This window comes from Eucalyptus grandis, chromosome 3 (assembly GCF_016545825.1).
Source record: "Eucalyptus grandis isolate ANBG69807.140 chromosome 3, ASM1654582v1, whole genome shotgun sequence".
Lineage (NCBI taxonomy): Eukaryota > Viridiplantae > Streptophyta > Magnoliopsida > Myrtales > Myrtaceae > Eucalyptus > Eucalyptus grandis.
In genome coordinates, this window is record NC_052614.1 from 6,976,103 (window position 1) to 6,991,912 (window position 15,810).

The 15,810-nt window shown below is 43.3% G+C and overlaps 2 protein-coding genes and 1 long non-coding RNA gene across 4 annotated transcripts; 1 reads left to right on the forward strand and 2 right to left on the reverse strand.

The window, feature by feature from the left end:
- Window positions 1–398: 398 nt before the first annotated feature.
- Window positions 399–4,160, reverse strand: LOC104436313 (protein indeterminate-domain 7). 2 transcript variants are annotated; one of them, XM_039310036.1, is made up of 4 exons: window positions 3,659–4,160; window positions 3,240–3,455; window positions 2,588–2,987; window positions 399–1,890 (listed from the first exon to the last, which is right to left on the reverse strand). In XM_039310036.1, the coding sequence occupies exons 1-4, from the start codon at window positions 3,687–3,689 to the stop codon at window positions 864–866; spliced, it is 1,674 nt and encodes a 557-aa protein (XP_039165970.1). In that variant the 5' UTR covers window positions 3,690–4,160; the 3' UTR covers window positions 399–863. The 2 variants fall into 2 exon arrangements, with proteins under 2 accessions (XP_039165970.1, XP_010047353.2); XM_010049051.3 differs by having other exon boundaries at window positions 3,829–4,158.
- Window positions 4,161–9,933: 5,773 nt separating this feature from the next.
- Window positions 9,934–12,966, forward strand: LOC104436314 (probable ADP,ATP carrier protein At5g56450). The gene is made up of 2 exons (XM_010049053.3): window positions 9,934–10,625; window positions 12,095–12,966. Exons 1-2 carry the CDS (start codon window positions 10,272–10,274, stop codon window positions 12,725–12,727), a joined length of 987 nt encoding a protein of 328 aa, XP_010047355.1. The 5' UTR covers window positions 9,934–10,271; the 3' UTR covers window positions 12,728–12,966.
- Window positions 12,967–13,410: 444 nt separating this feature from the next.
- On the reverse strand, window positions 13,411–15,180 carry LOC120291110. The gene is made up of 2 exons (XR_005548953.1): window positions 14,041–15,180; window positions 13,411–13,794 (listed from the first exon to the last, which is right to left on the reverse strand). It is a non-coding gene; the product is annotated as an uncharacterized LOC120291110 (long non-coding RNA).
- Between the last annotated feature and the right edge of the window lie 630 nt (window positions 15,181–15,810).

Below are 15,810 nucleotides of genomic sequence, written 5' to 3' on the forward strand. Positions count from 1 at the left end.
GCTGGAAATATGTCGTTGTATTCGAGAGTATTGTTGTATTTGATTAGGTGCACGTGGTAAATAGGGAGATGAAATCTCCACCATTATATGGAGGGAAGATCTACCATCGTAATTAGAGGGATTTGTATAAATATGGATTCTCCTCTTCACTCGTATTTACATTGATGCCTATGCACAATCCAGATCAACCTACACATAATCAAATGTACATGCACGCGTGGAGGACTAGCTCTCATGAATATGTGGGGTTCTCGTTTTTTTAAGGCAATTGCTTACTCTCTTTTCCTTGTGGAATATTCTCAATTTCTTGTTCTAGACGTATTCCGTGCATTGATATAATGATGTGGTGTAATTCGATATCCTCCACAAAAAAGAGAGAGAGAGAGAGAACAAACCTATACACAAAATTCACACCTTATATGTTATTTCCAAAAATTCAGTAAATTGAAATTTTGCGAAACAAAGGGAACTTAAGTTGAGTCCCATAACAAAAACAAGAAGGAAGAGAAAACCAAGATCTTGCGTATATTCCTTACTGTGATTTTCTCTCCATCCACATATTCATTGAGAAGAATGTAAGCGAAAACCTCAGCTTGAAGTTCTTCTTTCTCTAGATTCCCTCTGCGAAATCATGCCAACGAACTCCACGAGTGGACAGTGGAGAGGATGCTCTCCTTGACATCTTTGTAAAGTTGCCATCAACATGTCCTCACTCTCCCTCTCACTTTCTCTCTCTAAGCAGGCCGAAAGCTGCTGGTTGAAGTTGACTGAACATTGTAAAAGAAAAGCTTTAAGCCGGGTGTCAATGTGCCTTGTTTCTTGCTTTTACTCTGAGGAAGCCCATCATTCTCTGTCCTGCCACGCTAAACCATCGGGTCAAACCCAGCAACTTTGTGATTGAGAAAATCCTTGGGCGAGAATGCTTTGAGACCCAAGAAATCCCTGGTCGCCATGCTATCTTTGTCGCCCTCGAGGCGATACCTTTTTGCTGATTCCAAGGTCGCCGCTCCCTTAAAATCATCTCCCCCATGTCCCGATGAAGGTCTCTCCGAAATATCATCGCCGTAATTGTTGTTCAAGATCATCTCGTTCAGATCGTCATCAGCCCCGTCCAAAGACGACAGCGGGTTCATCATCATCATCACATTCATGTCTTGTTGAAGAAGAGAGAGAGGAGGACCTGGCTCACCAGCTCCTCCTAAAACGCCCGCAGGAGCGGCGACAGCTTTATTCCCGAAAGATGACAAGCTCTGATCAGCAAACCGACCTGTTCCCATCTGATGATCTTGAGGACGATGATGGTGACGGTCACGTGACCCCAGGTTCACGAGATTATTATCATGCATGCGACTGTGGTGTGCTTGTGGGGCACTGCAGTTGACTCCAAGCGATGAGCTGGGCTGGTTGTTCATGGTCACCCCCATCTGTGCTGCTTTTTGCAACAGTGCAGTTGCTGACATGTGAGGTGAGGAAGACGGCGAAGAAAACCCAGTCCCAGTGTGCTCTGCGTGAGGAAGATTAATGCTAATGCCAGCGGAAGGATTATCGGAGCTAGGGTTTTGGAGAACCTGCGCCGATGGGTCTAAAAAAGACGATGGGGACGACAAGGTACCGCGGGAGATATAAGGCAATGGTGTCCACGAGGGGCCAATGGTCTGTTGCCTGGGGTTGAAGATGTGAACCTGCTGCTGATGTTGCTGCTGTTCTTGCTCTCTCTTGATGGAGAGGGAGCTGATGTTTTGGAGATTGATGCGGGAAGTGACGAGGGAAGTGGTGGGAGGTTGGGAAGAGGAGGGGATCAAGAAGTTGGGCTGGTTCGGAGGAGCGGTTTTTGCGCACTCTTCTGCTAAGGTATCGCAGAAGGCCCTATGTGTGATGAAGCTGTCCCTCCTGCCAAAAGAAAAAAAATTGAATATTGTCATTACTATTGTCATCAAGGAAAAAGTCTCGAACAGCCAGCGAATCTAAGCTGTTGAATCGTGGGTGCCTCGTGTAAGATCCATTTGACCCAGCAGCCGTCATCCATCCACTGGGCTCGTGTCTTCTAATCTATTCGCGCAAGCATCTCTCCGAGTAGAGTGAGGATGAAAATTATAAACCGAGCAGAAGCAAACAAAAAGAGATCAAGCCCACAATTTTGTTGCGAATGTGAATAGCTTTAAAAGTATTTTTAGTATAGGCAGTACCCTCTCTCTCTCTCTCTCTCTCTCTCTCTCTCTCTCTCTCTCTCTCTCTGCGTCCACTCATACTAGCTTTTTGTATTTTCATTTTTCATCCCTGGGTCTAGGACAAAAGGCATTATTGTCATAACCATTTGAAAATTCCTACCCCATCCCCCACGCAGCAGCCACTAGCCATTCTCTTCTCTCTCTCTCTCTCTCTCTGAGGAATATGGAACACTTGTAGTCACTAATTGCCGTCTTTTATACATGAGATCATAAGTTGTACGGTAAGCTCGTTGAGGCTAAGAGTTTAAAGAGCAATTCAAGATTATTCAAGATCATAACTTGGTTGGATAAAAAAAAGCATGGTGGCTGATTCTGGACAATTCAAGATTATTCAAAGTGTGTATATGCATTTTCTTTACCTGGAGAAGAGGGTTCCACAGTCGCATTTGTACTCTCTCGTGCCGCAAACCTTTGAGTGAGCCTTCCAGTCTGACTGAACCGCGTAGCGCTTTGAGCACTTCTCGCACTTCCACTTCTTCTCGCCATGCTTTCGGGAGAAGTGCTTCTTGATGCCGGTGAGATCACCGAGCGCTCTCGACGCGTCATGGTGCACGCATGTCGGCTCGGGGCAAACGTACACCTTCTTCCTTATCGGTTCATCCTTTGGTCTTTGCTTCAGCTTCCAAGGCAGGTTGTGCCCTCTCCTGTGGAGCTGGAGGTTCTGGTCCCTTTGAAACCCTTTGTTGCAGATCTCGCATATGAATCGGTTGGTCGCCATGAGCGTCTTCGGCGACAAGGCTATCACTTCCGCATCTGGGTCTGATTGAAACGGTGTAACATCAATAAGCCACAACTTTTAGAAAGTCTAATAAAAAGGAAGCCATCCCAAAACATCATGTTCGAATCACGGCATCTTCTACTCAAAATAATACTAGAGGCAAGCTCGCCATTTTACTGATGGATCTTTCCTCCACACACATGAACCAAGAGATTTGCACGCATTAATGCGGATTAACCAGGCATCTTGGACACCCCACCAAAATTAGAAAAGCAAATAGTGAATCAAGAGACCTGGATTGCCTGGGAGGTTTCTCTTCTTCTTTGGAGGAGGAGATGGTTGATGATTTGCAGAAGCAAAGGAGTGATGAGAATACAAGTTGTTGTTGTTGCCATAAATTTCACTTCCGGAACCTGAAGAAGCACAGATCTCACCGGACGCACTGGAGGTCAAATTAGACATACTGTTGTCATTCACCGCCAACAGGCCTTTCATTTCCATTGCCGCTTCTAATTTCGCATTACACAACAAAGAACTGCTTCAAAAGATGACTGATGAACTACACACAAGGAATCACGTGGGTGTGGGTGTGGGTGTGTGTGTGCAGACATCTGAGCCCCGCAACAGAAACCCTAATTTGGAAAGGCCAAGAAAGTTGAAAAGAAAGATAACCGAGAAAGGAAAGGGGATAGTTTCCCTATGAGCTTCTTACGAGCTTCATTGAATGCACAGATGGCTTCCATTAGTACTACCAACCCTTTTTTTCCCTTCAATTCTCTTTCAGAATCATTCCTTTTGCTCTCTTCCCTATTCCGAGTTCTTAAATAAATCTGAAGGGGAGAAGAAGTGAACTTTTACTATGAGTAAAATTGTGCACCAAACCTCTCAGCCACCAGTCTTCAATATGTGTTTGAACAACCACCACCTCCCTCTCATGTACTTGCAGCTTTGTTGCTGATAAGCACACCCAAAAAAAGTTCAACAGAAAGCCACACAAGGTAGTACTAATGAGAGAGAGAAATGTAGAAACATTTGCTCAAGTCTCTGGAGAGCTTTGCAATGAGAGAGAGAGAGAGAGAGAGAGAGAAGGAGGGAGGGTGGGGAGAGAGAGAGAGAGAAGGAGGGAGGGTGGGAGAGAGAGAGGAAGGGAGGGAGGATAAGGCAGTGACATTAAGAGGAAAGGCTTTTAATTTTCTCTCTAACACCAAAATTCAATATACTGTGAACCCAGGCCAAACAGCTAGGCTTGTGTTGTTTGTTTTCTGAGGTTGCACTTTCTGTCTTTTCCTTTGTTCTCATTCACTCACAGTCTCATATGAGAGAGAGAGAGAGAGAGGGAGAGAGGAGAGGGAGATTTCACTCTTTAATAATTGTCGGTCACTTTAACATATATTTTCTTGCTTTTACAAGCATTGGTTTTTCCACGCCACCTTTTTCCCTCCTATGGCCATGTAAAGTAGACATAAAGCAAAACCAAGTGGAAAGATGAGCCAAACATTTTACACTCTTGTAGAGAGAGAGAGAGATGATAAGAAGTTGATTATGAACTTTTAACCCGATGGTGGTGATCAAAGTTTCGAAAAGCATAATCTCTTTTTACCTATACACATGTCCACTCATGGTAACATGATTGGTTAAAAGTGATCATAATTCCAGCAAACATGCTCTTCATGGACGGAATAGCACTCCTTTATATGTGCTCATTTTGGGGCGCTTGATGAAAAGATTTGTCCAAGTTAATTAACAGATTCATGTATCCAATAATTAAAGCAACGATCAGGCTAACTAAAATAACAAGTAATGCTGAATAAGTCAGTTTAGTTTATTTTGGAATTCTTAAACTGATAAAGATATGAGACCCAGTCCGCTGCCTACCATCAACTCTAATTTTCTTATTCTATTTGTGAGAAAGTGACATGCTGATAAACAAACACGAAACATCTAATCAAAAGTATTGTGTGGTGTGGATTTAAATGGTGTAGCTGTACTTGAGTTTAAAAAATAAACCAAAAGGAGCCTTATTAAATTTAATTGCCCGATATGTATTTGGATTCATACCCATGTTATATAATTAAAAAGCGTGTGAAACCCTAGAGAATGATGAGTATACGGCAAAGTTATGACACCCCTAAATTAACTTACTCGATGCATCGTTTGCATTAACCCATCTTATACCGAGTCTCACGGTTTTATTCTTCGACATGTAATTAAATGTTTTTTTACATTAGATCACCAATTCTGATAGTACACACATTTGCTCAATGATAAACTTCAAACGCCTCTTGTAAGTTAATTTCAATTTTGTATATATAATTTAGGAACGCGCTTCTCTTATTTGGTGCATAATTGGGTTCATTCATACCCTCTTCGCCGATCCTTATCTTGCCCCTCTCATCTCGGCAATCACATTCCGCTTTTATCGAACCGCGTTGTTACGAAAGTCTTCCAGCTGAAAATGGGAAATCGAGTGGCTTGTAGATCATATTAAGAATGTACGCGTTTTCATGGCAATGGATACAACAAGAATCCACTCTCGAATTATGGATCCTATGACAATGGGATTTGATTTCCTAGACTTCACTACCCACATAACAAGGATGAGTTGAGGTTGGGGATGTTCTACTTCGATTTTAATCATTTGCATTGGCCAATCATTATGATGACAGTGTAATATTTTCTTCTGTTCACATTAATTAAAATGATATAAGTAGCTCAATTCAACAAAAACACTATTGATACGCGTAGTGAATTTTTTTCGTCACTATTGATGCGCGTGGAGAATTTTTTCACAATGCTGAGCTGTGTGTGAGGAGGGCCCTGTGTTCGGAAATTACAAAGGGTCAAGCCGCCCATGATGTGCAAAGACAACGACTGATTAAATTCTAGGAAGAGAAAATCGTGCCACGGTCGGAATCATGTCACCGACTCCATTTGTGTTTCATCTCTAAAATCTCTTGTTCCAAGAAAGACTTTGGACCATTGAACACGAGACGATCGCGGCCGTCCATTTTTGTAAAATAAACGGGTGCGCACGAATGACTATAACGCGGTATTAAAGTCAGAAATCCTCGACTTCACTAAATTCTTGCGTTCGCTTTCGGAAGCGTTATGTAAAGTTCCATTCTCGCATGTACTTCCGATACTGCCAAGTAACAAAATTTAACGTTGAAGTATAAGTAACACCACGAGTTCTGAAATCTGAATCTACGCTGTCCACGATTTTTGTCTTGAGTGTTCTGTTTAGATTTTTAGGGTTGTCTCCACAGCCTATGTTATATTATTCAGTGTAAGACAGCAAAAGGGGTGGTTCGATTGGCATTCATTTGTCATTTTCAGCTTTTTACAACTTTTTTCATGTTTATTAGGGTGTCTCCCTCATCCATTATGGGGCTCCAGCTCATGTTTTCTTTTATCTCTTCAATCATTTTATTATTCGGCTACTCACATGAACTAGGTATACGTGCATCTATTTATCGGAACCGCTTGATTACATGAGTCCCACATGAGATCTATGTGATCTAACGGTTTCAATAAATCCAGAAGATTTGCTTCCAAATCATTAGAGAGAAATATTTGGGGTGAGAACCGATCTAGGGTAGACCCTAGAATTGGATTGATCGAGTTCTCGGGTCCAATTTGGAATCGATTATTAGCGGTCTGATTCTCGATTATGGGTGAGGAACCAAACTGAACTAAATAACTAGACCAAGAAACCCTAATTCTCTCTTCGCATTCTTCTTGTTCCTGTCCCTACCTCTAGTTCCTCTCTCTCTCGCTCAGTGCTTTGCTTAACCCACTTCTCTACATTTCCTCGACATGAATCAACCATTCGAAGCTCACGAGCCTCCCATAGATTGACTGCTCAACTATACAAGAAGATTAAAGATGCTCGAGAACCATTTCTTCAATTCACGAAAATATATAATAAAAAAAATTAGCGGGCATTTGCATTGTGTAATTGAAGATTCAAAGTTTCGGACAACACTCTCGAGGAATAAAAAGAAATGAACAAAAGAAAAAAGGAATTGGTTGGTTCAAGGGTAGACCTTAGAACATGACCTACTTGATCTGGCTCCAAGATCTACAGGGTAGATTCTAAATCCAATAACTAGGAACCTGTCCCAACATAATGTAGCTTTGTGAATATAATACTAATTAGTGTATACAAATAAGAAATCGATGGAAAGAATTCTTTTTTGAGTTTGCATTTTCACATAGGGAATGATGAACTAGGGCAAAGATAGCCCACACACCTGTCCTTGATTGCACATTATACTCCTAATTAGTCTTCTTTTTCCTATTTCTTCTGACAGGTCGGATTAATTAGTAGTCGATTTATGAGAGAATGGTGTCTATTCCATACAGCATAGGACCACTCAAGTAGCTGCAACCGAGAGAAATTAACTAGAGGCTTTGAAATTTCTAGATCCGCCTTCTCATCAATCACCAAGCAAGCGTCTTCATTTCCTTAATGAACAACGAACGAAAATCGTTAGGTAGGAAGCGACTAATACAGACGATCTCTCTAGGCAGTTTTCACACATGCACTACGAAATGTCCGGTTTTACAAGCAAATCTATAAGTCCTAATTGCCTAGGTCCCAACGAACTCGACGGTCGTGATGTCGATCAATGGGCCGGGCCAGAGTAGACTCGATTAGTCGGCACTTTTAAGCGGGCTTGGAGGGTAACCTTGTGGAATTGCTAGGCCCAACATTAAGGGCCGGTGCGGGACCAAAACCCTCTGGGCCGATGAAAGATTGCCCAACCATGTTATGACGTTCAGGCTTAAATTCCGGTTCGGGCCAAGCCCTGAAGCAAGAACCACATTGCCCGAGTGGAACAACATGGACATCTCTCAAGCCTATTGGGCCGCCAAGACCGTGGCCACGGAAGAAAGTACTTTATTCGACCGATGCATACGCGCCGCTTGTTGCCAATCAAATTCGATAGAATTTCGAATTCAAAATTAAATTTTGCTTCTTGTAGGCCAGTTCGATCTCGATTGCGTTTGTGGGCAAACAGGAGCAAAACTCCCGGCTGACCCATTTTTAAATGAGGAACAAGTTCGAAGTTTCGATCGACAGAACAAGGCCAAAACTCTTAAACGTGGTTATTAAGATTATCCTATTTTTATCATCAACCTAAAGAGGAAAATAGCCAAAAAAAAATCTTGTTTTTGCACTCCGCAATCATAATTTCAATTATCTGACTGATGGGCAAAATATTTAGAAAAAACAGTTTGGAATCCTTGTACACTGCTAGTGCACATGAACCCAGGAATAATTGGATCATGCGGGCCCTAGATTGAGCTCACCCTTTTCGAGGGCTCGGATGATCTATGCTCACGCACACTGGTAGCATGCAAAACGACCTCATCAAAGCGTCTCCATCGCGAGTTGCTTGAATGGCAATGGTTTCTTCTTCTTTAAATCGATTAGGGTTTACTAATCCAGCCTCTTGACAATTGACATTGTGCCAAGAAAGTTCTGATTGACAATGACACGGCTTTATTTATATCTAGTTTGGTGCAAGCAAGTCAGCCATGATATCTGCCCTGATTTACTAGGCTTCCAAGAGAAGCCAAGCCGCCCCAAACCGCGTCGAGATTAGCTTTATAAAAATTATTCCACAACTAGTAAAATATTTAAGCCGGCTTTTCAATAAGCAGGTCGTATTCGGACATTATTCTCGATGGGATCTGTCGAAGCTAGCCAAAGATTTTTCCGAGTGGCTTTTCTCCGATTAGAAAGACCAGGAAGGAACATATTCCATTCCAAATGGAGCTCCTCTTTCGTCCATTGAAACTGCGCATCTTGTGGAGGGACAGCATTGTATATATTTGCTGCGGGAGGCCTTGAGTTTCGTCGAAGGCGCCAGAAGCCTGGGAGATTTATTTATTTTTTCTTCTTCTCTTTTTTTTATATCGGTAGCCGTCGATAATTGACTTTATTTTTAAAAAAATTTTGATTGGCCGATGCTTGCGACGGCGCCATCCGTCCCACGCGAATTAATTCTCTAAAGAAGAGTACACAAATGGAATACCACATGGCGGCGACTATTCGGAGCCTGCGGTAGCTTATTTGATTTTTGCTGTAGGGACGTGGGATTTCACACTTTTTTATTTCCTTTGCATAAGCCTTGACTTGACCTAATTTTAGTTTCACTCTTTGACGTTCTGTTCGTACCACTGGAAATGCTTGCTTGACTTTTCATAAACTAAGGAGAAAATACTAAATATAGCCCTCGATTTTATTCCAATCTCGCTTTGTGTAATTCATATTCAAGGATCCCCTCTTCGCATCCCAAATATTATTTAAAAAATTCGTGCGTGACGTCAGTAATATCACGACTTCAATTATAGGATCGCTATTTCCATCATTCAAAATAGCCACGAAAATCCCAACTCTTTTTATTTGCTTCCTTTCTCCATCTCTCTCCTTTCTTTTCATAATTTGCCTCGCCACATCACCAAACCTTTCATCGAGTCAACATCTGTGAACGAGTGCACAAACGATGTCACTGTTGGCCATCGCCCTCGATGAAAGTTTTTAGCCTTCCTTAGGTAGAACTCGATCATTTTCCGGTCAGAATACGAAATTCAAATAATTATATATAAAGTTCATGAAATGAATCACGTAGATATTTGAAAGCACTCCCTAAACTTCATAACTTGCATAATCGAGCTTTCGATTGTAAAAAGAGGTTTTTTCAATTAAGTCCCTCCGCCCCCACATTCCCATCGCCCTAAAATTGATTGTTCTTGAACATCGAGGGACTCGATTGCAAAAAGATTTCGTGGCTCGAGCAATTCGACGGAAGAAAAATAATTCCGTCACGCTTTTCAAAAGCTCAAATACAACTCCCCCGGCCGGGACATGGATGCACACGTGGCGTGACGCGAACAGGCGAGGCCCGGCGGGGCCGTGCTCATCCCATACACCCCGCGGTGACCCGAGACAAGCCTCCCCCGCGCACCTATAAAATTACTCTCCCCTAAAATTCCAGTCTCCGAAAAGTCTGTTTCGATTTCCGTTCTCTCCGAAACCGCCATTTCCAAGAGCTCGCGAAGAGGAAAGCCGCACGCTTCCCTGCGCCAAGAAAGGATTTTGCAAAGCGATCGAGATTCCTCTGCGGCTCCTGCGAAAAGGGTAGAGGTCAAAGGAGGGGAGAGGCGAAGGGGAAAGGGGGGGCATCTTCCGTCTTTCTTGAACGGGAGAATCGGATTCTTTGGTTCGGCCGGGAGGCGCGGAGGGGAGTGGAGGATGATGATGGCGGGGCCGTTGCGGGAATAGGGCGCGAAGGGGGAAGATTGCTTTGGGGGAAATGAGGGAAGGCGTGAACGAATTGGACGAGGCGAGGTCGAGGACGGTGAAAAGGTCGCCGCCGCCGCTGCCGAACCACCAGCTGTTGACCGACTTCCGGAGCGATCTGGCGGCGGGCGCGCTGATGGGGGGCGTGGTGCACACCATCGTGGCCCCGATCGAGAGGGCGAAGGTGCTGCTGCAGACCCAGGAGAGCAACCCGGCGATCGTGGGGGGCGGGCGGCGGAAGTTCCGGGGGATGTTCGACTGCATCTTCCGCACGGTCCGGGAGGAAGGCGTCCTCTCTCTCTGGAGAGGCAATGGGAGTAGCGTGATTCGCTATTACCCCTCGGTGGCGCTCAATTTCTCTCTCAAAGTACGTTTGGCATTGTGGGTTTAGTGTCTTTTGAGTAATCTTGATGGTGGGCCGGTGGTTCTTGTTGGAGAGGTTAATGTTAAAAGTCGCCATTTTCTCTTTTTTTCGTTTGGGATTGGTTCGGCGCAAATGTGATTTTACTAAAGGAAGTATAGTTGGGATTGTTGGCTTGCGTTTGTGTGCGCGTGGAATCTGTTACAGAGATGGTTGGTGGAGAGGTTAAGTATGGAGATTGTACTCAAGTATGCGTGTGACGTGGTTGATGAAATGCTCCACTGATGTAGCTGGTGTGATTAGGCGATGGACTTGCCGGGGAAATTTGTGTGTGACGGAGAAGCAATGAATGCATTTGTGGCAGAATCATTTCTTGGTGCAATAGCAACTTGCATTAATGGAATGGTTCTTTAGAAACTATTGTATAGTGTGTAGTTTCATGATGTGTGTTGTGTGGTCGTGAGAAATATTGCTGTGGTTATGCAGTGCACCTTCGTTTTGCAATGTTAAAGCACTATGCTGTTTCAAGTACTTTTGATGAATTGTAATCTGAATTATGTTTAAAAAACTTAGTACGAAGAAATCGTGGCTAGTGGCTAATGCACCAAGAAGAGGAACTGGGGCATGCTAACAATTATATGTCGAAGGGACATTCGGTTTCTGACAAGTACTTCGGGATTGTCTAGTGAGATGTGATGGTAGCTTGGGCCACAAAAACTTATTGCCTGCTACAATCAGAGCTTTTAAATGGAAAAGTGACATATATTTGATGAAACCGGATAAAGTTTTACAACATAGGATAATATGTCAAGAAACATTTGGTTCCTTCCAACTAAATATCTTAGGTGTCCTGTGCATTATTCCATTCTACTTGAAAAGACCTCTGGGCGTGCAAAATGTTTGAGATTGTCATGCTTTGTGTTTGACAGTCTACACAATCTTTTGTTATTTGGCTTAACTAATAAGTTCCTTGATCCAGGATTACAAGATAGGCATTGGTAGCTTGCATAGAGTGTTGAATGTGAATAATGGGAAGAGCTGAAGTCTCAGAAGCATGATCAGCATAATCTAATTATTTTCTGGTCTTCCTTCAGTTGTCCTGTTTCTTCAAGTTTTGGCAGGTCTAAAGCATGCTGTTAAGAAGGATGTTACTCTAGTATTGTCGAATTCTTTGAAAGAGTAATGAAATAGAAAAGAATGAAAAAGTCCAAGACTATCAAATTGATTGAGTGCATTTTTCACAGAGCAGCATATGTTCCATAATTGACTTAAAGGTTTATGTGTTGATTTTAATTATGTAACATGGTATATTGCATAAACATTATTTGCACTGGTCCCTGGAACTTGTGTTCCTTTGCCTCCAATTAGCTCGTAACAGAAGATATTCAAGTGATGCAGAGATACCATGGATAACCTATGCACTCTCTTGGACTGCTTATGTGATTGCCAACTTATGGTTCTCGTTTATTTTGCAGGATTTGTACAGAAACATGTTAAGGAGCGGTAATTCTCTGGATGGTCACTTCATTTCAGGTGCACCAGCCAACTTCATTGCTGGGGCTGCCGCTGGTTGTACAACTTTGATCTTGATATACCCACTGGATATTGCTCACACCCGTCTAGCTGCTGATCTGGGGAGAACAGAGGTTCGTCAGTTTCAAGGGATTTATCATTTCCTGGTCACCATACACAAGAAGGATGGCATCCGAGGGATTTATAGAGGACTTCCTGCATCTCTTCAGGGAATGGTGGTCCACCGGGGCTTATATTTTGGTGGATTTGATACGATGAAGGAAGTATTGTCTGAGGAATCCAAGTATGAATTGGCACTGTGGAAGCGATGGTTGGTGGCTCAGGCAGTCACAACCTCAGCGGGTTTGGTGTCTTATCCTCTTGACACAGTTCGGAGGAGGATGATGATGCAATCTGGATTGGAGAACCCAATGTACAGTAGCACATTTGATTGCTGGAGAAAGATCTATAGGATGGAGGGAGTAGCTTCTTTTTACCGTGGCGCGGCTTCGAATGTGTTCAGAAGCATGGGCTCAGCTGCAATTTTGGTTTTGTATGATGAGGTCAAGAAGTTTTTGAATAGTAGCAGATTATAGCGGAATTACTTTGACAGCATCCATTCTTTCCTTTTCTTTTCACGAAACCATAGAAGTAAACAAGAGGCAATCCATTACGGGAAAAGAAAACGGCTCGCTTCACACCACTTGTGAGGTTCACATAGTTGACATGTCCAAAGCTACACTACAGTTGCCATTGAGTTTTTGAGGCTATGGCAAATTAAGTCTCGATATTTCGTTGCCAAATAAAGAGGTCGAGGTATCCGTTTTGCTGGAAATCTTGTTTCGAGTTTGAGTACCGTGCATGTGCTTGAACATTCTCAATTTCGATGCTTGATGACTTGTTCTATGTCGACAGCTTAGTTGAAACCTTACCAGTCATCACAGTGAGGAAGATACTCCATGATATTGGGACCAATTTCCCTCTGCTGATAAATGTCTCATTGAATCTATTCCTTTGCCTAAGTGCCGAATTCGATTTTCCAGGTTGGTAAGCTTCGGAAGGTGCTTCTTGATAAAAAAATGACTTAGGTTACTGAATCATTCATGCATATGTTTTAAGCGGCTTGAACTCAGAGGAGTGACGGTAATAGAAGGAGGCATTTTATATGCTGCTTTGTTTTTGGTCAAGCGTGCCTAAACGATCTTTATGATTTTCGTTTGCCCAATCTTTGTTCAATTTCCCCCTGAGCAAACATAGATTTGTTTGGGCTAGTCTATCGTTGCCGATGGAAACTTTGTCCTTGGATACACATGGACTTCATGTACACGTTCATAATGAACTTTGGCTGAACTCTCACTTGGATTCTTGGCTTCGGAACTCACAAGTGACGTGCGGCCACAGAGGCACGGTCTCTGACCAGCAGCTAGCAAAGGACTTTGCGTAGTCATCGATCAGGTGATGACTGGCCGGCCACAAGCGAAGTTAGGGACGTAAACCCATTTGGGTCACGTGTCACTTCCGCTTTCTTATTTCGTTCAAATATCAACCTCAAATCATACGCCTGGTATTATCCAGCCTGACTGATAGCGCACAGTAAGCCACACCCGGAAGATTCTTCGTAAACAAATTGGTCCCGCCTATTCGAAATTTCCTGGAAACTTCCCTGAAAGCGATTGTCAGCAACAGGAAGCGAACGTTGAAACACGGACTAGGACCAAGCTCAATTAATCTGTCTCTAGTGCCCGCAAGTCACAAGCAACCCCCACCCCCAAAACTATATGTCATTGATATGTCATTAATATGTTTTGGCATCATCCCTGTTGCGGGGGAATATTAAAAGACAGGAAAAGGAAAAGGCCCTAAACATAAAATATATAACAAGAGAATGATGCCTTGATGAATGACTCACCAGCTCCTCCTCTTTCCTTCTTCTCCAAGTGATGTAAGGCTGACTTTGGAATATGTCTTTGGCTGCATGCACAGCTTTTTCCTTCGCTGTAGGCACTGGCGCGCGATCCGGGGGAGGTGCTAGCTCGAACAGCATCGGAAGAAGCTTAAACAATGGACTTCTGAAGTTTCTTTTCCTTAATTGGGTGGATTGTATTTATGAAGACATTTAGAAAAAATTTGCCCAAAGAAAAGAAAGTGGGAGCTCCACGATGAAGCCAAAGCAGCAGCTTCGTATGACCTCACCTCCTCAGGAAAAAAAAGTGTACTTATAATAGAGGGAATCAAACAAAGGGGTTGTGTCCAAAGCATTGGATGTGGTGGATTCTTTTTAGCTTTGTATGACAGTCGAACCTGGAAAACACTGCCATCAAGGTACTCCCCGGTGGGGGCATCTTGAGCGACCCATTTCCATTCCTGCTCTCTTCAAACCCAACCACACCCCTTTAGAACAAGCCAATGTGTATAGGGGATGCAGAAGGCGTATGACCTTTTCGTATGATGATCGACACGACTGATGCAACTGAATGTGGATGGTACATGCTACGATCCGTTGCCGCGAGAGGATTGGAGGGGTGTTCTTCCTTTCTCAGGCACTCAAGATTCTTCGCGAATCCCGACTTTTTGACCATCGAATCGAAGCCCACTGCTCGGATGACATGTGACGCTGGGCGTACTAAAATCGGGTTGATAAAATTATCATTGCGGATGCTTTAAGCAATGGGAAATAAAAACATATGACATCACTCGATACATCAGTTTTATGGATCTTTGCTGATGTTATTCAGCATCACTCAAAGAAAACTAAAGGTGAGAAAGCACTGTTGGAAGATGCTGGGGATGGTTGGAGTTGCTGCTGTCATCGTGTCCTTTCCAGGCCCAAATATAAAAATAAGAGAGATGGGTCCTATTGACCTACCTCTTGCCTTGATTCACCACCCCTCGCATCCCATCTTCTTTTTCCTTAAAAGGGAAAAAAAGAGATCTTTAAAGTCGATACGGTCCTACAGGCCTTCATCAAACAGGTAGGCAGTAAATCATGGGGCTAGAAGTACATACTTTCCAAGCCATCAAAAGGCAGAAACGCTCACCACGTAAAACCAATTGAGATTGGAGTGGTGGCGGTAAAGGTTCATCTCGCCTCTGTATCGGTCTTTTCCGTGGTTGGGATTATCGACTAGATGGAGACCGATCGCAGGAAATGGAGCAATCGAAACCCGATATTTTTTCTTGAGTCTTGAAAAGGAAGGACAAAAACCATTTTGCCGGGTCAAATCTTCTATGCCAGTTAAAAGGGCAATGATAAGCAGAAGCTGCTCAGGCCTATCAACGAGGGGTCCAAGGCGGGCAGCCAGTTAATACGCCAAGCTTTCATCGCTCCAAGTACAAAGAGCTATTATATTAACTCCATTCGACAGTAGCCAACAGGCCCGTTGATTTTCACCCAAATTTTTCTTACTGGGTGGAAGGAAACACAAGAAGTGTTACGAGATCTCCCCATCCCAAAACGGATTTTTCATCGGTATTTTCTTTTTTGAACTTGTTTTTAGGACCTACTCAGATCCATAGCATAGCCTTGTTTCCTTCTTCTTTTCCGAGCCTTTTTCTAGATATAATTCTTCTTTTGAGATCAAGCTCTGCGAGTTCAAGAGTCAATGGAGGGGAGCGAGGCACATGCTGGCAGCGGGCGCCAGGCCAGCTGATGAAGACGCAGGTTTTGGCACCATTCGAT

Bases quoted from the DNA above. Each gene is read 5' to 3' on its own strand.
- LOC104436313 (XM_039310036.1), bottom strand. From the start codon at position 3,689: ATGGAAGCCATCTGTGCATTCAATGAAGCTC. The intron at 3,456-3,658 runs GTAAGAAGCTCA...ATGCGAAATTAG, and splicing joins CTGTGCATTCAATGAAGCTC to AAGCGGCAATGGAAATGAAA. The intron at 2,988-3,239 runs GTCTCTTGATTC...CGTTTCAATCAG, and splicing joins AAACCTCCCAGGCAATCCAG to ACCCAGATGCGGAAGTGATA.
- LOC104436314 (XM_010049053.3), top strand. From the start codon at position 10,272: ATGAGGGAAGGCGTGAACGAATTGGACGAGGCGAGGTCGAGGACGGTG. The intron at 10,626-12,094 runs GTACGTTTGGCA...TTTATTTTGCAG, and splicing joins CGCTCAATTTCTCTCTCAAA to GATTTGTACAGAAACATGTT.